The sequence below is a fragment of the Megascapheus bottae genome, chromosome 15 (assembly GCF_031878675.1).
Source record: "Megascapheus bottae isolate mThoBot1 chromosome 15, mThoBot2.hap1, whole genome shotgun sequence".
NCBI classification, from domain to species: domain Eukaryota; kingdom Metazoa; phylum Chordata; class Mammalia; order Rodentia; family Geomyidae; genus Megascapheus; species Megascapheus bottae.
In genome coordinates this window covers 4976452-4998432 of record NC_143523.1, presented here as the reverse complement: position 1 = coordinate 4998432, position 21981 = coordinate 4976452, and the positions used below count along the sequence as shown (strand labels likewise).

At 46.3% G+C, this 21981-nt stretch overlaps 2 protein-coding genes across 3 annotated transcripts in view; one reads left to right on the top strand and one right to left on the bottom strand.

The window, feature by feature from the left end:
- The window catches only part of Dhx32 (DEAH-box helicase 32 (putative)), a 39102-nt gene extending 33587 nt beyond the window's left edge, over positions 1-5515 (bottom strand). Inside the window, exons 1-2 of one of the 2 annotated variants that reach the window (XM_090345625.1) lie at positions 5279-5515; positions 1668-1795 (exon numbers count right to left, since the gene is read on the bottom strand). The gene's annotated coding sequence lies outside the window, so the exon portion shown is untranslated. The remainder of the gene's footprint in view (positions 1-1667; positions 1796-5278) is intronic. The other variant, XM_090345626.1, reaches the window with a different exon arrangement.
- Positions 5516-5603: 88 nt separating this feature from the next.
- The window catches only part of Fank1 (fibronectin type III and ankyrin repeat domains 1), a 73124-nt gene continuing 56746 nt past the window's right edge, over positions 5604-21981 (top strand). The window contains exon 1 of the mRNA XM_090345629.1: positions 5604-5703. Within this exon, the coding sequence (XP_090201755.1) occupies positions 5691-5703 (13 nt within the window). The 5' untranslated portion in view covers positions 5604-5690. The remainder of the gene's footprint in view (positions 5704-21981) is intronic.

Here is a 21981-nt window from a genome sequence, read left to right as displayed (position 1 = left end):
CTGTTTAAATAGAATTAGCCACTGTCTAAATACAGTCTAATTCATTTCCAGTATTTATTTTAAATATTTTGGAACAAGATACAGTAAAAATTCAAAATTTATCAAAATCTTGTTTCTAGACTTCTAAGCAAACCAATCAAACATCCACCTATCTATCCATGAGACTATCTGTCTCATCATAGTACTTGGGTTTGAACTCAGTGTCTCAGATCTGCTCAATTGGTGTTCTACCACTTGAGCCATATGTCTAACCCAGGTCGTGAGTTTTTGCCTGGCACCAGGCCTAGACCTCAATCTCCCTACCTATGCTTCTTACACAGCTGTAACCACAGATGCCCACCACCATGCCTGGCTCACTTGTTGAGATGAGGGTGTCTCAGTAACTTTTTACTTATGCTAGACTTAAACTATGATTCTCCCAAATCTGTCTCCCAATTAGCTGGGATTACAGGTGTGTGTCACCAAACCCAGCTTCTTTTTGTTGTTGTTGTTGTGTTTATTGGTTGTGGGGCTTGAACTCTGGGCCTTGGCATTGTCCATGAGCTCTTCATCAATGCTACCATCCTACCCTTGAGCCACAGAGCCACTTCCGGTTTTCTGTTGGTGAATTGGAGATAAGAGTCTCATGGACTTTACTGCCCTAGTGCCTAGTCTGGCTTTGAACTACTTTGAGATCCCCAGATCTCAGCCTCCTCAGTGGCTAGGATTACAGGCGTGAGCCACTATGTCTGGCTTTAAAACCCGGCTTTCAATCAGCTGTTTAAGAACCATTTACTTTTTGCTCAGTATTGCTTCAAACCAAGTGTAGCCTGAACAATCAATTCAGCAGTTTAAACCATCCTATGCACTAATAGGTATTTCTTAGTTCCTTATTAGACGTAGATCTAAGACTTCCTAATGCTTAGACATCAGAAAATATAACCACTCTCCAGTTAACCACTCTGCAAGTCAAGGCTTCTATTAGTTCAAATGACTAGAATACTCAGTGCTTTTCAATATTATTTTTATGCCTTTTTATGTCACGATGGTATTAAAACTAATTTATTCTTAGTAAAAGCAGAGCTAGGGTAGTATGGCTTATTTGTATAGTCCATGTTAAATATATGAGCTAATAAGAACCAGGAAAAGAATATCATCAGTCTCTTAAAGGAAGTTAACATATTTTACCTATCTCACTTGGACCTATCTCATCTTTTTAAACAGTAATCACATAAGGCATCACCATGCTTTTTTTTTTTTTTTCCTTTTGCCAGTCCTAGGGCTTGAACTCAGGGCCTGAGCCCTGTCCTTGGGCTTTCTTAAGGCTAGAGCTCTACCATGTGAGCCTTAGCCCTTCCAGCTTTTTCCTATGTATGTGGTACTGAGGAATTGAACCGGGTCTTCATGCATGCTAGGCAAGCACTCTACCACTAGGCCAAACTCCTGGACACCAGCATCGCCATTGTTAACTTCCAAAGTTACAGTTTACATTGAAAACCCACAAAGAATAAGAAATGTCTTTTTTTCTGATAGCTGTGCTGGTAGTTGATTTGCAGTAGTTTTAATGAAGTAGTAACTGGGCCTACACTGAGTCTATGGGAGGTGGAGGAGAGCACCATCATTTCAGGGATACCAGACAAGAGTGCCTCCAAAATCAGGACTCTTATTTTTCCTGCTCTTCCACTTACTATTCTGGTGACAATTCTTCAGTCTTCTTGGGGTCTTAAAAGAACTCAGCATCCACCTTTGGCTCCCTCCCACAATGTAATCTGTGTACTGTGGGGGTTCTGTCCTTGACCTTTCCAGGGTCATTTTCCTGGAAAAAAATTTATTTTTTAATTCAATACAGTGATCCCTCTCACAGGAGTTACATTCCAGAGACCGAGTGGTAGGTGAAAATCAGCAAAGTAGCAGTGTTAGATAGTGGTTCCTTGCTATATGATAGTTTACTTTTTACATACTTACAAAGAACATCTTGTGTCTCATATTTCAACAAATAGAATAATCTACCCTAGCTCCCCAAATCAGACTCAGGGCTCAATCCCGACCACTCCCTCTTTTCCCTTCACTGAGACCTGCCAAGTCTGCCTCTTTCTGTGGCCCAGGCTCCTGGTACCTCATCGCTTCTCATCTCTTGTTTGCTCAGTCCCTAATTTTGGCTCTCCACTAATCTCAGATCCTCTCCAAATGCAACATTGATCAGGTATGTCACTGACCCAAATCCTCATTACCTTTAGGGAAAGCCACAGACCTTTCTGATCTTGCCCCTAATTTGCCTCTCTGGCTTCACTTCCTAATGAACACAGTCAACCACTGAACTGCTGCCAAGAGCTGCACTCTTGCCTTCTGCCCTTGCCCAAGCTGCCCTCTGCCTAAGGAGGTCCTCCTTCCTGCCTTCCCACATCCACCTGGGCATTTTCTCAACACCCCAGAGCCAGGAAGGGCCCAATACACTCAGACTGCAGTAAATGTTTCTCTATGCCAAAGTCAATAAGTCTTTTATAGTTAAAATGTTCTTTACAACATACAAGATGTCCTTTATAATCTATGATCATTTTTAATGGATTTTAATTCTCACTGGACTATTAGACAACCATTGATGGTTACTAATGAGCAAACAGCTCTTGACTGTCCCAAAGTGGCATAGCTAGAGAAGACTGCAATTACCCTTGACTAAAAGCCTATCCTCCATTACTATCCCACTCAAGGCACACACTGAAACTACTATGTGCCAAAAATACAGAAGCTGCATAAGTGGTAAATTTAGAACCAAGAATGTCCAGTGGTATAAGATCCATGAGCACGTGTAATATAGTGAGAACATGTAAAAGAAAGCCTAGTATCAGGGAAGTGCTAAACTAAGAGCTCCCCCAGGCAGGGAGCAAAGGACATTTGGTGGTCAGAGTCTACTTCAGGAAGACATTCCAGGAGGGGAGGGGCGCTGGCCAGGTCCTGTGGGGAATTATGTGAGTCAGGGAGACAGGGAGGGGTGGGCATTGCTGGGGCTCCAAGGACCTGGGCCAGTCTACCACAGGTTGGGGACAATGCCAAAACACAAGCATGCACAAAAGTCTGATCATAACACTTTTTTTTTTTTTGCCAGTCCTGGGCTTGAGCTCAGGGCCTGAGCACTGTCCTTGGACTTTCTCAAGGCTAGAGCTCTACCACTTGAGCCACAGCACCACTTCTGGCTTTTTTCTATGTATGTGGTACTGAGGAATTGAACCCCGGTCTTCATACATGCTAGGCAAGCACTCTACCACTAGGCCAAACTCCCAGCCCTGATCATAACATATCTTTAACTGAACTCCTTAATGATTTCTAAAAGTAACAGAGAAAAAAGCATCCTAACTCTGGTATAAATGAATGAATGCATACACCCCTCTCATCATCCAACAAAGGAAAAATTAAACCTTCTTCCACTTATACAGTTAAGAACAGAGGGCAGAACTAACTCAATTCTCTTGTGCCATGATGTTTATCCTTCTAGTTGCACTGAATAATAACTAGTAAGAAGTTTCCTACTAGTTATGTTTACTCTGAATTCTGATGTGGCCAAGAGAGCTAATGAGAAAAAGGCTTTTTCTCATCATGTGTCTCTTCAGGGCTGTCTTGTTATTCTTTGACAACAATGCCTCCTTCTGCTAAGCATCACTGAAGTAACAGCAATGTAACTATTCTATCCAGTGATAAACTTGGAAACTTAAAATCCCACAGTACTTTATTGTTTTCCTTTGGCCACCAGTAACATAGTGAACACAATGAAAATAGTGAACTCAATAGTAGAAAACCTCCAAAAGACCCAATAAGACCTTCTAGTTCATCTCCATCCCAACCCACCAGCAACTCTGTAATCTTGGGTATCATGCTCCAAGAGCAAGGCATCTATGTAAACTCCTCATTGGACAAAGTTCTGGAAGGAAAAGACACACTGAATATTGTCCCTTTTATGGATATTTTAGTGCCTTTCTCCTCACCCTTCAAACCAATCTTTTCTTCCATAGCTGAGCCCTTTATCACCTAAACTTAAATGCACTTTTCAAGGATGCTTTCAGATGCTAAGTAAGACTCTGTTCACTGTCAACTTCAAGTTATAAAATTCTAAATCACTACAAGGTACTGGACAAAGACATACACGTTTTTTCCAACCAAGGACATGTGTTCATATTTCCTTAACATGGCGATTCACAATGTTTCTTTCTTTTTTAAATACAGAGGCCTAGTCTTTTTTTTTTTTTTTTTGCCAGTCCTGGGCTTGAGCTCAGGGCCTGAGCACTGTCCTTGGACTTTCTCAAGGCTAGAGCTCTACCACTTGAGCTTCAGCACCACTTCCGGCTTTTTTCTATGTATGTGGTACCAAGGAATCGAAACCGGGTCTTCATGCATGCTAGGCAAGCACTTTAACCATTAGGCTAAACTCCCAGCCCAGAGGCCTAGTCTTTTACTGTTTGTGACACTTTAACCTTGCCTTCTTTTTCGTGTCATAGCCATCTCAATGCTTTTCATTATGCCTGATATTATGGATACACATCACTATATCTCTATCTTGCATCACGAGGTCAATTCCTGGTTTTGCATAGGAAAACCAGAACTGAGAAACAGTGAGTTCAGAAGCGGTGTGAACCTTACAGACTTTCTGACTTCTTTAAATTTCATGGACTATGAAGTGTTGAGTTTATCACCTTCTGAACCGTGGGTTCACACACAGCGTGTCACCATCTGCAGGTGAGCCCCCTTGCTCTGACAGTCTGAAAAGGCGGGGGTGCCCAGTTGGATAGAACAGAATACATGCTCACTGCCACCCAGCATTCGGTGCCTCAGCTTCGGGTGACCTCTGAGGGCTGCCTTTCAATCAGGGAAGCCTTTTTCCTCCGGGTGGTAAAGGTGGGGAATCACGGCTGGGACTCCCACCGCCCCAAGGGCTGGGCCGTCCATTTCCTGGTCTCCCACCCTGCCTGGAGCTGGGGGGCGGCGGAGGGGGGAGCGGTGGGGAATTGAAGAGGGGCCACGATCTCCTGACAGCTCTGCAGGCCAGGCGCCCTAAAGCCGCGCCCCACCACCTTACAGCCCCGCGGAAGGGTGGCTGCCCCGGGCCGTGACCCTCGACGACGCGGCCGTGCGCGGCGAGGGGAGCTGGGGACCCCCGAGGCGGCCCAGGCCCCCCCCCCCGCCCCGGCCGGCGCCGCCGCCGCAGGGACCCCCGCCCCGGGCGGCCCCGGGAGGGGGGCGGCGGAGGTCGTCCCGACCGCGGAGGGCGGCGGCTCCGCCCCCCAGCCCGGCCGCCCACCCCCGCCGTTACCTGCCGCCGAGTCCCGGGAGGCCAGGCCCGCGCCCGGCCGCGGAGCAGGCCGGCGCCGACGCTCGAGCGGACCCGCGGACGCCGCGCAGGGCGGGCGATGGCCGGCCTCGCCGCGCAGGAGGGTCGGGGCGCAGGGCTGCGGGGATGGCGCGGCCTCGGGCCAGGCCTCGGAGGCGGCGTCCGCGGCTGAGGACCCGGCCGCCGGGCTCGCTCGGAACCGGGCGACGCACCGGCTCGCCCGCCCGCCCGCGTTTCCGCGCGGCTTTTGGTCCCTCCCTCTCGCCGTCCTCCCGGCCCCGCCCAGCCCCGCCCAGCCCCGCCCCCGTCGTCACGGCAACCGCAGCGACGCCCGCCGACCGAGAGGCGTTGGGCGGCGGCGGCGGCGGCTCGGCCGGGCCGGAGCTGCTTCACCATGGAGGCCCAGAGTAAGGCGGCCGGGGCCCCGGGGGCGAGCGGGCGCCACGCGAGCTCCGAGCCCCGGAGCGGGAAGTGTTCCCCTCTCCACGGAGCCGGGCGGCGTCTGCGGGGAGGCCGCGAGCGAGTGCCGCGGGCGGCAGGGCCGGAGGCGGGGCCGGAGACGGGGCCGGAGACCGGGCGGGACGGAGAGGAGGCTGGCGCCCGCCGGGTCCCTCCCCACGCTCCCCGTCACCCCGCCACCCCGCCACCCCGCGTCCCTCCCCACGCTCCCCGTCACCCCGCCACCCCGCGTCCCTCCCCACGCTCCCCTCACCCCGCCACCCCGCGTCCCTCCCCACGCTCCCCTCACCCCGTCCCTCCCCACGCTCCCCGTCACCCCGCCACCCCGCGTCCCTCCCCACGCTCCCCTCACCCCGTCCCTCCCCACGCTCCCCGTCACCCCGTCCCTCCCCACCCTCCCCGTCACCCCGTCCCTCCCCACCCTCCCCGTCACCCCGTCCCTCCTCACATCCCCGTCACCCCGTCCCTCCCCACATCCCCGTCACCCCGTCCCTCCCCACACTCCCTGACACCCCGTCTCCCTCCCCACACTCCCCCTCACCCCGTCTCCCTCCCCACATCCCCGTCACCCCGTCCCTCCCCACATCCCCGTCACCCCGTCCCTCCCCACACTCCCTGACACCCCGTCTCCCTCCCCACATCCCCATCACCCCGTCTCCCTCTCCACACTCCCCGTCACCCCGTCTCCCTCCCCACATCCCCGTCACCCCGTCTCCCTCCCCATGCTCCCCTCACCCCATCTCCCTCCCCACACTCCCCTCACCCCATCTCCCTCCCCACCCTCTCCGTCACCCCGTCCCTCCCCACACTCCCCATCATCCCGTCCCTCCCCACACTCCCCGTCACCCCGTCCCTCCCCACCCTCCCCGTCACCCCGTCCCTCCCCACACTCCCCGTCCCTCCCCACACTCCCCCATCACCCCGTGCCCCTCCCCATACTCCCTGTCACCCCAGTGTTCCTCCCCACAGGCCTGGAGCAGGGCCTGGAGAAGGGGCCTGGAGAAAGGGCTTGGAGAAGGGCCTGGAGCAGGGCCTGGAGAAGGGGTCTGGAGAAGGGGCCTGGAGAAGGGGCCTGGAGAAGGGGCCTGGAGAAGGGGCCTGGAGCAGGGCCTGGAGCAGGGGCCTGGAGCAGGGGCCTGGAGCAGGGGCCTGGAGAAGGGCCTGGAGAAGGGCCTGGAGAAGGGGCCTGGAGAAGGGGCCTGGAGAAGGGCCTGGAGAAGGGGCCTGGAGAAGGGGCCTGGAGAAGGGCCTGGAGAAGGGCCTGGAGAAGGGGCCTGGAGAAGGGCCTGGAGAGGGGCCTGGAGAGGGGCCTGGAGAAGGGCCTGGAGAAGGGGCCTGGAGAAGGGGCCTGGAGAAGGGCCTGGAGAAGGGGCCTGGAGAAGGGGCCTGGAGAGGGGCCTGGAGAGGGGCCTGGAGAGGGGCCTGGAGAAGGGCCTGGAGAAGGGCCTGGAGCAGGGGCCTGGAGCAGGGGCCTGGAGCAGGGCCTGGAGAAGGGGCCTGGAGCAGGGCCTGGAGCAGGGGCCTGGAGCAGGGGCCTGGAGAAGGGGCCTGGAGAAGGGGCCTGGAGAAGGGCCTGGAGAAGGGGCCTGGAGAAGGGGCCTGGAGAAGGGGCCTGGAGCAGGGCCTGGAGAAGGGGCCTGGAGCAGGGGCCTGGAGAAGGGCCTGGAGAAGGGGCCTGGAGAAGGGGCCTGGAGCAGGGCCTGGAGAAGGGGTCTGGAGCAGGGCCTGGAGAAGGGGCCTGGAGCAGGGCCTGGAGAAGGGGCCTGGAGAAGGGTCTAGGCTGGTCCTGACTTAGGGCTACCTACCCCTGGGATTTGAGTTAGAGGCCTGGGGAGGCAGAACAAATGATCTCCACCCCGCTGAAGGTGTGCTGAGGTCCAGTTTGTTCACAGGGGTTCTTCTGGACATTGTCACAGGGCCCACTCCTCTCCCGCCCTGCTGCTTTATTGCCTGTCCTTTTTTCACCTATAGACAGTGTTTCATATGGAGACTTAAGATGCATGTGGGCTCCAAATATCAAATCTTTCTCTACATAATTTCCTTATGTAATTTCAGAAGTAAACTATTCAGAGCAAATCCAAATCTCTGGAGGAAACTTTTTCCTTTTAACTCATTTGCTGAGGAGAAACTTTGGAGATATATATATAAAATACAAGATTCTTTGTATTTAAAATATCCTAAATTTTATGAAACTGGCTGAAAGCAATTTGGCACACAATGGCTAAGATTTTTTAAAGTTTTGTTCTCATGTCAAACTGATGCCAGGCTGTGTGTGTTCTTTGCATAAAAAGGAAATGGATTATAGTGTAATTCTCTTTTCAAAAGAAAATTGCTGAGTGTGTATATATATATACACATATATATGTATATATATGTGTATATATATATATATATATATATATATACACACACACACACACACACATATCAGGTGCCAGAGCTCTGCCCAGCAAGCATGAGGCCCTGAGTTCAAATCTCATTACTAGCAAAAAAAGAGAGAAAATACCAGAAACTTCATTCTTTATGTTTGTGTTACTGGTTTTCTTTTTTTACATCCTCTGCTAGTTAACAACAGACTTGGCATGAACACATGCCTAGGTACAATGTTCAACTGCCAACACCTGGGAGGGTGTTATTGTTTAAGAATAGACTATAATTTTCGCAATCTTTACTGCCACTGTGTTAATCTATCCCCTCCTTTTGTGGCACCTATTTTATGGCAGCTTTGTTCCCTGGGTTGAGGATTGACAACCTATGTTCTTGCTATCTGGGAGAACAGGAACTCTTGGAACCTCCCTGGGATCTGAGAAAAGAAGGGGAGGTGATGTACAAGCTTCCAGGAGGAAGGAGGAGAGTCCTTTGAGATAACCTTGTAAAAACCGAGGGAGATATTCCCAGGCAGAGCACCTCCCTAGTGCAGGGCCCTGAGTCCTGAGTGGGCAGTTCAAGCTCAGAGGAGGAAAATTAGTAAAGCTATAGCTAAGAAGAGTGGAAGGGAAAGAGAAGAGATAAAGGGGTTAAGAGTGAGGAGAAAAGAGGACTACAAGGTAGCAGGACTTAGATGAGAAAGGCTTTATCAAGCTGGATAGGAAATTTATCTCATATGTAAATTCTACGTTTGTATTTTATCTCTCTGGAATTTTTGAGGTGAAAAATTTATGCTTACAGAATGACAGTATATATCCTTTTTCACATTTTTTTGGGTCAGTGGTGGGACTTGAACTCAGGGCTTGGGCACTGTCCCTTTTTGTTAAGATTAGCACTCCACCACCTTGAGCTATAGAATCACTTCCAGTTTTCTGATAGTTAATTGGAGATGATAATTTCACAGACTTTCCTACACTGGCTGGCTTTGAACCGTGATCCTCAGATCTCAGCCTCCTGAGTTGCTATAGTCTTTATTAATTTAATTTCAGACAATTCAAAAATCCCATGTCCTTTAGGAAATTCTTTCACAGTGTAATGAACACCATTTTGGGTAAACAATTACCAGTCATTCATGGCTCATAAGTATTCAAAAGGACAAGATTAAGTAATCTCTAAGGTCTTGTTCAAGTTCAACATTTATATTTAACTATATTTCATCTATGACTAAAGTTACTGCATACGTTCAAAGGTAATGTTAACACAATAGGTTTGATACTGAGTATACCACTGAGTATACCATTTTCAGTAGCATATTAACAATATGTTGTTACACTGACGTGATATTTTAAGACTGCTTATGTTATTGAGGGGTTTCAAATAATACAAGTACAGCTGCCTGTAGCATCAGTTAATTTGTGCTCTAATGCTGTAAAGAATTAATCATGTAGCTAAGAACAGCCCTAAGGAATGACTAGCAAGAATCCCCAAGGTTGTCGTGTCCATTTGATTTTCCACACACTTAGGGATGACCTTCATTAACTGAGTCATTAAAAGCTAATAAACATAAACCCTCAGACCTCACACCCGATCATGCTCTGGCATTAAGCGAAGGAGGACTGGGGCTACCAGTGTATTACAGAATAATAACAAGTCAATGAGCCACACAATGACTGATTCCTAGGGGACAGTCAATTAAACAAGTTCACAACACTGGATTGTGCACACTGGTTTGAGTTCTTGGCTTGTTCATTTACCCCGTTTACTATTTGTGTTAATAGGGTCTCATTATGAGCCTAGAACTCTTGATCCTTCTGCCTCCATCTCCAGTGGGCTAGGATTACAGGCTTGCACTTTCATGCCTGACAGATCACATTTATATCTTAATTTTCTCGTTTTAATTTTTCAAGTTCAACAGTATGATTTCTTATGTCTTAGTAAGTAATAACAATAGGAAGTGGCTTTGAGGGTTTTTACCCTAAATTTAAACAGTCACAATCTTATTAAACAGACAAGCTGAAGGAAACGCACACTCTAAAACTGTATCTATCAAATACAACACTAATACAAATCGTCTTCTCTGGCTCCCTTAGCTCTTCAGGTCAGTTACAAAAGTGTTCTGGTTCTGGGTCAGGTTGATTACAAATGTGTCCATTTTCTTTTCTAATCTATCTTTTTCAAAACTTTCTCATGCAAATATATACACACACGGGATAAACGTAGGTCAGACTGTTCTATTGTTTATTTTTATAGTTTTGTTTGTTACGGGGCTTAAACTCAGGGCCTGGCAGCTGTCCCTGAGCTCTTTTGCTCAAAGCTGGCACTCAACCACTGGGAGCTACAGAGATGCCTCTGGTTTTCTGGTGGTTAACTAGAGATGAGTCACAGACTTTCCTACCCAGGCTGGCTCTAAACCATGATCCTTAAATCTCAGCGTCCTGAGTAGCTAGAATTATTAGGCATGAGCCACCAGCACCTGGCTAAGGTTTTAGAATCAGTGACTAAGGCAAGCACTGAAGGAGTGGGTTCATTTCTCCCAACCTGTCCCTCCACTATTCTTACCTCCTTTCTTCCAATTACTTCATCATAAGATCTGAGTCACCCTGACTCCTCATTTTTTCCCCCTGCCCTTCTCACCTGTCTCGTCCACCTCCGTGTATCCCAGACGTGCTCCCCTCCCTCTTTCCCTGCTGGGAACTCACTAATCATGCCTGTGGACCACTTATGTCTGAGTTCCTCGCCCTAGCTGCCTCTGCAGACTTGGCAACTTGGGGTCTTAGATATTCTATGTTTTCACTCCTTCAGGCACACCAAACTCCTTTCAGGACCGTGGCTCTTTGAACAAACTCTTCCCCTCCCCCTCCCCAGAATACGCTCCCCTTGCTCTGGCAGGACTGAGCCCTGGTGCCCACTGTAAATACCTTTCTCCTCCTCCCCAGTCTGCTTCTTATTTCCCAAAGGGAGGCTAGGCCTGCATTTTGTTCTCTTCACAGTGATAATCACACAAGGCAATTCTGTTAATCTTTAGACAACTACTCCCTTAGCAGATGGTAGGGTGGCTAAGAGGGCAGTTCCCTGTCTGTCTTGTTTAGTATTTTGTTCATGGTATCTAGCAAGGTAATGTCCTAAGCAAACATTATTGAACGGACTGCGTTGTTCTTTGCAGCTAGGTGCCTTTTAAGTTGCATTTTCTTAACAGTGATGCACTTGAAGAAGGTGGCTTAATTCTACAACAGAAGATACCTGCTAAGTATGCTTTGGATGAAGTTCCTTTAAATCAGGTGCTTAAAGAATATCGGCTTGGGGCCTGGCACCCGGTGATCCAGCTCATTAGGAGGCTGAGATCTAAGGAGCTCAGAAGCCAGCCTGGGCAGGAAAGTCCATGGGACTCTTATTTCCAGTTAACCAGCAAGGAGCCAGAAGTGGAAGTGAGCCACATAAGCTAAGCCAAGAGCACAAGGCCCTGAGCTCAAGTCCCAGTACTGGTGCACATACACACACAGTGAGTACAAATATGCTGTTTCTTTTCCTAGCTTAAATGGATGTTTTAAGAGACTCATTTTATCTATTAAGATTAGGGGAGATATGAGAGTAATGTTAGTTTTTTTTTTTCTTACACAAAGGGGCCTAAGGAAAGAAAATCCTAATACTACCATAGCCTCATTAGTTACTGGAAGGCTGGAAGGGATTTTTAAGAAATTTCTTAAGCCCAGGATTCATTGAACAAATTTGTATAACAATTTTTCTCAAGTAGCTGTAGCCCCTAATGAGTATTAGGTCTTTCAACTAGGTTAGAACTCAAATCAGTATTATTAAGAAATTAATACAGAAATGAAACTCGAAACAACAATTTCAAAAGTGGCACCCTTTAACGCAGTCATATTTTTAAATCCCCAACAGTCCTGACCTTTGATGCTCAGCAGGCCACAGAGAGGCTAGAACGCCTCCGTGTTGAGGCTTGTGTCCCCGGAGCCAGCCGAGGTTCACCCAGCTGAGCCTCAGCCCAAGTCTAGTCTGCTGACTCAAGTGGTGCTTGCTGGGCAAAGGGATGAGTTGTAGCAACTTGTCTGGTCAGAGCCAGCCAACCAGATTCAAGGAGGGGCTCGTGCTCTTTGGCAACATCCAGGCGTAGCCTGGTTGACTTGTTAAACTCAGGTGGTAAAAACTCATTAGGTAAATAACTCACACCCACGTGCGTGCATGTGTGTGTGTGTGTGTGTGTGTGTGTGTGTGTGTGTGTGCGCGCACATGTATGCACAGCGCTGGGTGGTAAGCCAGGGGTAAAAGTAGAGATGTTTATCCTTGGAACACAGCGGGGTGGTGGTGGTAGTGGTGGTAGCAGTAGGTAGTTTTTCTTACTGCTGGAAGGAGGCCTGCTCCTCTCAAGACCTCCCCACTCCCTCAGCTCTGCCTAGAAGCTGCCCATCACCTGTCTACCCATTCAACCTTTAAACCCTCCTGGACATCACCATCTCTTACAGTCTTTGTGCACTGTTTACCTCTCCAGCCCCCAAATCAGTGAATGCAGTGCCAAGTCAGCATTTGACCTTGGGAATTCATCATCATTTATTTAACCAGTCCACTACTGGTAGAGGTTCATTTTCTTCCGAGTGGTCACTCCGCTAGGCAGAGTGAGCAATGGCCGTATCTTAACCCTCTAGTCCTGTGACTCTGGTACCCTGTGTGGCCAAGGAGGCGTTGGGAATCAAAGATGATCCCATGGGAGAGTAGTCTATGCTACCCACCTGGGCCCAATAGACTCCCTAACAGGGCTGCTTAGGAAAAGGAGGAGCGGGCCAGGGCCAGGGCGGTGATGCCAGGCTCTGTGCAGATCTCAGGCTAGGTCGGGAGCTGGAGGAGCCACAGAGGTGACTGTGCCCTAGAACCCAGAACTGGAAGGCAAAGTCTGTATCTTCGTGAGCCACTGGATGACTAGCCGTTTGTTACCATAGCACTAGGAAGCATGCATGGCATTGTTGCTTGCTTGTTTGTTTGCTTTTTATGAAGAGTTGTAAAAGAGGTTGGGGAGGAGTAACTTCTGTGTCTCACATTTTCTATCTCTCTAAATGTGGAATGGGCATGTAGCATCCAAACTCCAGAACACTACAGAGACCGCCAATGTATAGTTCACACTTCCAGTGATAGACTTTTGTGTCATTTCCCACAGCCCCCCCCCCCCCAGCATATTATTGAACCTGAACTCTGCACCGTTTCCCTAGCCAAAAATTCCTAATGTCTTTGAGCAACAAATTCCTGTGAAGGTTTCCTGCCCTCTGAGTGCAGCAGCATGTCACAACGTCCTTAACAGTCAGGATTAGGTCTTTCTTGCTGTTCCCTGTTGTGGACCTCCCTGGCCTTCCTGTTACCTTGCACAGCCTGGGTTCTCGGCCTCAGGGAAAAAAGGATGAAATATCCCCAAATTTCCCATGTCTCAATGCTCCTACCAATTTCTATCTGTGAAAATAAAATGGATGCTGGGATGTCAGTGGCTCATGCTCATAATCCTAGCTGCTCAGGAGACTTGAGATGTGGGCATGCAGGTTTGTAGCCAGCCTGGGAAGGAAAGTCCATAAAGCCCTCATCTCCAGTTAACCATCAAAGAGCCAGAAGTTAGAGTTGGGCTCAAGTGGTAGAGCACTATTCTTGAGCAAAAGAGCTCAAGACAGCATCCAGGCTCTAAGTTCAAGTCTCACTACCAGCACACACAACATACAAAGAACACACATGCATACACACACACACACACACACACACACACACACACACACACACACACAGGTTCATTTTCTTGGATCAGAATAGCCCAATCACATACCAACTTTGGATTAGTGGTGATGCAGGAATGATGTTGGCTCATGATATAAAGTAGAATTAACCAGCAGGTGTGGGTCTGCTCCCCAATCTCAACCTCTCTGCCCTGCTAGCTCTTTTGTATTGTCCCTACCAAGGTCAGTATATCCCAGGCTTCTTGACGTCACCACCCTTTGACCAATTACTTACACATGAAGCAAAATCTTTTGTTTTGTCATTTGGAAAACTAATCACCTGCACCGCAACTATCACAGTTTTTCCAATGAAAAATGAACCATAAATGGAAACTCCTCCCCTCTCCTTAGCTTAGAGATCAATATTACATTCTTTGGTCTCTTGTATATTGACACAGCCAAGTTGTTTTTTCTTTGAGGTGTTAAGCATGAGGGAAAGAGGACAACTATTACCTTAGACACAATGGCAACTTCATTGCTTTTGATAACCTGGCTTAAGTTTAAGTTGGTATGGGAAAAGTACTAATCAGATAAATGCCCTGGTTAATAACTGGAACTTTTAACTAGAAGATGTTTCATCTATTTAATATTTAACTTCAACAGAAGCTCCCAAGGATTTCCAAGGAATAACAAAATTTAATGAATTATGAATATCTATTGCCAACAAGTCCAGTTATTACAAGTTTTGTTTTCTGACAGCGAAAAGAAAGATGTAGAGGAGTAGTCCTGTGATTTCTGTCCCCCACTGTACAGAGGTGGCAGAACCTCTGTTAGATGAATCTAAAGGCCAGCTGCTGCTTCCTGGCCCCTTGCAGAATGCACACCCATCTCAGTGGCTGCTCCTTACAGCCTGACCTCTGATCCCTATCCTGCAGCAGTCTGTGAGTGGCAAGCGTCACACGTCCTGGAGCTCAGTGTGCTCTGTTCTTGAGTCAGTTGTCAGATGGTGATTTGATTACGTGACTCGGGCTGGCATGCCACAGCTGTTTCTGCTAAAACTTTCTCCTGATAAGTCTCTGCCTACCAGTCCTTCTAATTGGCATGTGTTTGCTGTGAGTTAATTTTAGATAAAGATGGATTAATTTGCAATTGTGACAATGCCAGCAGCCAGCACAGTCCGGCAAGGCAGCATGGATGGAGAGCATCAAGCCCAGGCTGCTGTGTACTGGCTCTGGGCTTGGGGACACGTGGCAGCAGCTGCCATCAGGCCCCCGAGGCCCACCTTGCAGGATTCCTGGGAGGGCTGACTTAGGCCTTTCCACTGTTGAGTAATTCATTTTGTGTACACACTCTGTGATTACACTTCTTCCGGCATGGTTAGGAATGCATTTCAGGGCAGAGTCTCAGGAATAACTTTGGCTGTAACAAAGCAGCCAAAGTACAGTATTTGAATAGAGACTGGGCCTGAGTATGCCTGCTTATAATTGAAAAGTAAATCAGTAGGAAAGGGAAGGCATTTCTAGATTCATGGTTAAGTGGAAGGCCATGAGGATTGTATGAATTTAAACCCCAGTCCCATGAAGAGAAGTAAGGGCTAGCTACTGTTTGCTCCCCCAAATATTCAATCACGCTAACTTCCAACATCATCAGCTCGAGGAAGAATTTAAAGTGAAATACAAATGCCCACTAGAAAATGCCTCTTAGAGAAAGAATGCAAATTCACCACCTTGTGACCAAGCAGGATTGGCTTCAGTCCAGAAAAGGGATCCTTTGTCTTTGAGCCACAGGGAAGGTAGAACTTTAGCCAGCCCTGGAGGTAACCTTGGTTAAAACTGAACTGAGGGCTTCAGAAAGGATTGTTTTTCGTGAGATACTGGATTTCAAGTAAGTCCAAAGTATGTAAACTAGTTCACGACAATACCTTTAAGAGAGCTTTTCCACAGAATTGGATTATTTTCTATCTGGTACTTGTTTCTAATCGCATTTTTTTTTTTGCTTCTAAATTGTTTTTTCTTGAGAGTGTTCATTCCTGACTCTTGTTTCTGTTAATAATAATTTGGGAAATCCTGAAACTAAAGCTATGGCTTTTCATGATGGCCTTAGACTTTAGTTAGAGCTCCCTTCAATATTCCTCTATCAAAGGATATAAATCAGTGTGGTAATGCCTGGCAAGATTTGAGCTTGGATACTAATTCCTGCCTCACATTCTCTCTGTGCACTTGATTTTGGTTGTCTTATTTATTTTGATGTCTTATGCTTTTGTTGGGTTCCCTTGCCTTGTCAAACATAGCATGTAATTTCAGACTGCAGTGAAGAAGAAAGATTTGATGTGATATACAGAAGAAATCAGCAGTATACTTAGTTTTTTTTTGTTCCTTCTGGACTTATGCTATTGCAGGTCTGGAAGACTCAAGCCCAGCTGATTTATTATAAAGTAGGAAAATGTCCTAGATAGGAAACCTTTATTCAATGTTAGGAAACAGTAGGAGCCACATGGTAGGATCACTTGGCTAACAGAAAATTAAGCAAAAGAAGTATATATGTAGTGAGAATGTTCCTGAAGTGAAAGCCCAGTGACCCCTTGCCACCTTAAGTCACCTCAAGTCACCGTGAAATCACCTGGTTAAGATGTCTGTAGCCAGAAACTCAGGTTCCAGGCAGGAGCTTGAGACATGCCTACATCTTGTTCCTCCATCACTCTCCAAAACCTCTCAACGCCATTTTGGAACACTTACTCGGTGTTGCTTTCACTGAGATTTCATTTTGCAGCTCATTTAAACTTTGGTGTTGTTGGTTGGCCAATCGGAGAAAAGAGTCTCAGATTTGTCTTTCAGGTCTCAGCCTCCCACGTAGTTAGGATTATAGCCATGAGCCACTTAATGCTTTCTAATGTAAGAATTCCATGCTGTAAATTTCCCCACAAGCACACATTTTGGTAAGTTTATGTTATGTTCATTCAGTTTAAAATATTTTCTCATTTCCTCAAGAATCTTCACTCATAAATCATTTAGAGATATGTTCTTTAATTTCCACATGCTGGGGGATGTTTCAGAAATGTTACTGTTGATTTCTAGTTTAGTTCTTTTATCATCAGAGTATAAATTGCTGTTCTTTAACAGTAGGATATGTTTTATAACCCATTATTTGGTCTCTATCACTGTTGCCATACCAAACATTCTCTAGGTTTTGACTCCCCCTGCCCAGTTTGCTTTTTTATTTTTATTTTTATTTTTTGCCAGTCCTGGGCTTGAGCTCAGGGCCTGAGCACTATCCTTGGACTTTCTCAAGGCTAGAGCTCTACCACTTGAGCCTCAGCACCATTTCTGGCTTTTTTTTTTCTATGTATGTGGTACCGAGGAGTCGAACTCAGGTCTTCGTGTATGCTAGGCAAGCACTCTACCACTAGGCCAAACTCCCTGCCCAGCCCAGTCTGTTTTCTATTTACTTTTCAGAGTCCTCTGAGTATTGCTTCTTAGATTCAACTTAGATTTGTAAATGGTAATCAATAGGAAGGAAAGGCTGCAACATGCATATTTCATTTTGGCCAGACCTATAAGCTATCCATACTCCCCAGCCCCACCCCCATCCTTTTTTTGTTTTTCTGTTGGTTGTGGGATTTGAACTTTGGGCTTGGGCGCTGTCCCTGAGCTCAAGGCTACCGCTCTACCTCTGGGCCTGGGCATTGTTCCTGAGTTCCTCGGCTCAAGGCTACTTCAAACTTTGACTCCAGCTGTCCTGCTTTCTCAGCCTCCTGAATATAGGACTGACTTGCCTGCCACTTAAAAATTAAGACTCTTCAATTATATTGACTTTTAAATATTTTTTTCACATTATTAGGTTTCTATATCAAGGATATTTGTGTGTGTGTGGGGGGGGGGTCATAGGGCTTTTACTTGGCCTGGGTGCTGTCCCTGAGCTCTTCAGCTCAAGGCTACCACCCTACCCCTGGGCCTGGACACTGTCCCTGAGCTCTTCAGCTCAAGGCTCCTGCCCTATTCTGGAGCCACAGCCTCACTTCCTGTTTTTTAGAGGTTAATTGGAGATAAGAGTCTCTCAGGTCCTTTTGTGCCCGAGCTGGCTTTGTACCTTGATCCTCATATCTCAGCCTCCTGAGTAGCTAGGACTGCAGGCGTGAGCCACTGCGCCCAGCTATATTGAGGATATTTTTATTTTAGCTTCATAAAATGGGGACATTTCTATACTTTGAAAAAGGTTGTGTTAATGGTTTGTTTGATTGGTTTTTTTTCTCTCCCTAAAACAAGATCTGGATTCATGGGTCACTTAGAAACAGTCCTACACTGCACATGAGAGTATGATTTTGGTTCTTCAACTGTTGTATGGGTTCATTTCTCTAATATTTTGAGTTTTGGAATAAAGCATAATAAAATACAATGTGTGTGTGTATGTGTACATGCAATACTGGGGCTTGAACTCAGAAACTGGGCCCATTCTCTTAGCTTTTAGTCCGTAGATGGAGCTCCACCAGTCAAGCCCATTCCTCCACTTCTGGCTTTTTGCTGGTTACTTGGAGATAAGACTCAGATTGTCAGCCCGGGCTGGCTTTGAATCTTGATCCTCTGTCTCTGTCTCTTGAGTAGCTAGGATTACAGGTGTGAACTACTGGTGTCCAGCCACAATCTCTTACTCTTGATCTGCATATAATCAAATGCAGAAATAAGTAGCAGTGGTGCAGCTGATATGATAGAAGACAATTCTCATAATGGATACATTTCTATTTGTTTATAAGGCTTTTCCTTGTAGTGTGCCATACATAAATATATCCCTGGATGTATATTGTCACAGCTCTGCCTGTTGGGGCAGCATCAGGCCACAGTGCTGGTAAGAGCAGAAATGAACGGTGTTCAGAGGGGTTCCAGCCTTGGGCAGTAGGTGGCAGTGTTGGGCAAGCAGAAAACAGCTTCTGGGTGTCAGCCTATCCTAGGTGGCAGCCAGGGCAGACTTCCAGTTCTGAATGAACAAAGGCTGACCCGAGGAGGGAGAGGGCTGCGATGAGAACAGTCACCATTTGTTTAGCACTGGATTCCAAGCCCTGTGCAGACCGTTTAACAGCTTATTGTGCAACAACTCGACTCCCTGCAAACAAGGGTGAGAATTGCATAGGTAGCTGGAATGTGACCTAGCCAGAACTACATCTGTCCATCTTCACAGTTCATACACCTAATCCCTGGGCAGCAAGAGTGTTGCTGGAATTGCCAGTTGTTCTGCCTGGTAGAGTTGGCCTGCTCTGCAGGCGTGTTGCCTGGGCCTGGCCCAGCTGCTGGGACAGGGATTTTCCTTCCAGTCATCCCAGAACTGGGTTGAGACTGTGCTGTCTGCATCCCAGTCTGTAAAGGCATGGGGGCATATTTCTTCTCCTCCAACTGAAACCCCTGCCATGGGACATTTCTACCTACTCTGCTTCTCTGTGTTGATGGTAGTTGGCTGCTGGGGGATTATCAGCTACTTTTCTCCCTGTTCTACAGGCCTGCACACTTCCTGGAGGAGCTGGAGCCATGCGTGCTGACTCACAACTTAACACAGAGCCTGTGACATTGGTTACTTACTACAAGACTTAACTCATTTGTGAATACATTTCTTTTTGTCAGTCCCTGCTGGATTTGCTCATTGGCTAGTGCTATATAAACTGAGACATGTCTCCAACTGCTAGAGTGATTTTCTTTTTTGTCAGTCATGGGGCTTGAACTCAGGGTCTAGGCACTGTCCTTGGACTTTCTAAAGGCTAGAGCTCTACCTCTTGAGCCATAGCACCACTTCTGCCTTTTTCTATGTATGTGGTACTGAGGAATTGAACCTGGGTCTTAGTGCATGCTAGGCAAGCACTCTACCACTAAGCCAAACTCCCGGCCCCCTTGAACAGTTTTTGGCTAAAGGCTAGCACTCTTCTACTTGAGCCACAGCACCACTCTGGTCTTTTCTGTGTACTGAGGAATCGAGCCCAGGGCTTCAGGCATGCTAGGCAAGCACTCTACCACTAGGTCACAATCCCAGCCCCAGGTGAATACATTTCTTTTTTTTTTCTTTTTTTTGTGAATACATTTCTTAAATTAACTATTATTCTTGGTTCCTGGATAGCCTAGAAATCACAACTCTGGCACATTATATTTGACACAGCAAGAAACTTAAAGGCTTGCTATAAACATAAATCCAACTCAGAAGCAAATCAAAGTTTTGCAGTTATGAAGTAATTTAGAAAATTGTCAAAAAGTAGGGCCAGAGGCATGGCTCAGCAGTAGAGTGCCTAGCTCAGAGTTCAAATCACAGTGCAATCAATTTTTTTTAAAGGAAAGGAACAAAAACTTCAAGCATAGAATAGATTATAAAATGCATATTAATTTAGAATGATAAAGATCCAACTAATTAAAGAAAGAAAAATATTTTAAAAATAAAAAAGATAAAAAGCATGGTGGCTCATGCTTGTAATCCTACCTACTCAGGAGGCTGAGTTCTGGGGATGATGATTCAAAGCTACCCTGGGCAGGAAAGTCTGTTGGACTCTTATCTCTAATAAAACACCAAAAACCTACAAAAGAACCCAGAAGCAGAGCTGTGGCTGAAGGGAGTGCTAGCTTTGAGCAAAAGAAGCCCAGAGACAGCATCCAGGTCCAGAGTTCAAGCCCCAGCAGCAGAGGGGAGGAAAGAAAAAAAGTACACACACACACACACACACACACACACACACACACACACACAAAGCTAACAAATACTAAGAATGTTATACAATCTTGAAAAGTAACATTGATTAACTAGTACATTGCTGTAATAGTTTTTCTTACAGATTTATGCTACAGGACATTGTGACACTTTACATCTATCAATTTTGTAATAACTCCTGTTGCTAAAATAGAAAAGTTGCTAGAATAGAAAAGTAATTTAGTTTTTCCATTAACATCATCATTAAACCTTTTTTATTAGACTTCTTACATAATTTGCCTGTGAAGTTATGTAATTACTGCAATCTTTTAAAACTAGTGAGAGGCATGAGCAGGAGAAATGTTTACATACCTTTCCTCCCTTGAATGTATCATTCTGATTGCGCCGACTGCAGGCTTAAAGGCGGATTTGTGAACAACAGGGGATGAGCCGAGCACTTTTCTAGACCATCTGATTTGCTTTTAAATTTTTAGTATTGAGACAAACAAACGTCAGAGCACAGATGAAAGATGCATGTTCATTTTAAAGCTTGTCATGGGCTTTGTAAGGATCTAATTTTGAGCTAAGACAGTCATCTTTGTTTCTACTGCAGCTTTCCTATTTGTCTTCAGATGTTTTGTTGGGTTTAGTAATTACATTTTTTTCATTTCATAAGTGAAATTTAGAGTACATTTTTACTCAGGTAAATTGCACACAAGGAACAATGCACATATCTTAGGTATATGGTTTGTTGAATTTTCTGCATCCTAGATCTTAGATCTAGACCCCAAATCAAGAAGCAGAACAGCGCCCCAACCTTAGGAAAACCTATTCATCACTCTTTCTGCAAAAATGACCACTGCTCCAACTCCCAACAGCACAGATTAGTTTCTCAACTTTGTGAAAGTGGCAATACACCGAAAGAACTTTCTTGCATCTGGCTCATTTTTCCAATCTGAAGGTAAGAGTCATTGCATTATTGCACACAGAGGTTGATTTTTCTCATTGCTGCTCTTTTATGTGACTAGGACACTATGTCTTTATCCCATTGCTGACAGATAACTGGATAGTTTTTAGTTTGGAACTATTATGGATATTTGTGATGATTCTAGTACATTGTTTTTTTGGTGAACATACATATGCATTTCCATTCAATATATGCCTAAGAATAGAATTATTGAATTACTCTTTCTAGATATTGTTGCATAGTTGCTTAAAACTGCATATAAGGATTTACATGGAAAAGTGAAAACTGAAAAACCTTCGGAAGGATATAGAGGAAAATATGTTCCTAATTGAGGAATAGGAGGTAACTTTCCCCTCCCCACACCAAAGGTAAACAGTAAAGCAACAAGCCACAATCTTTCTAGAATTCTACCTCTGCAACACATCTGGAAAAAAATTAGATTGCAGAATATATAAAGATCCCCTAGAATTCAGTAACATTTACTTTTAACCAGCAATGTTCCTAGCCTTTCCTCTCACATCATCGCTAGCATTTTTTGT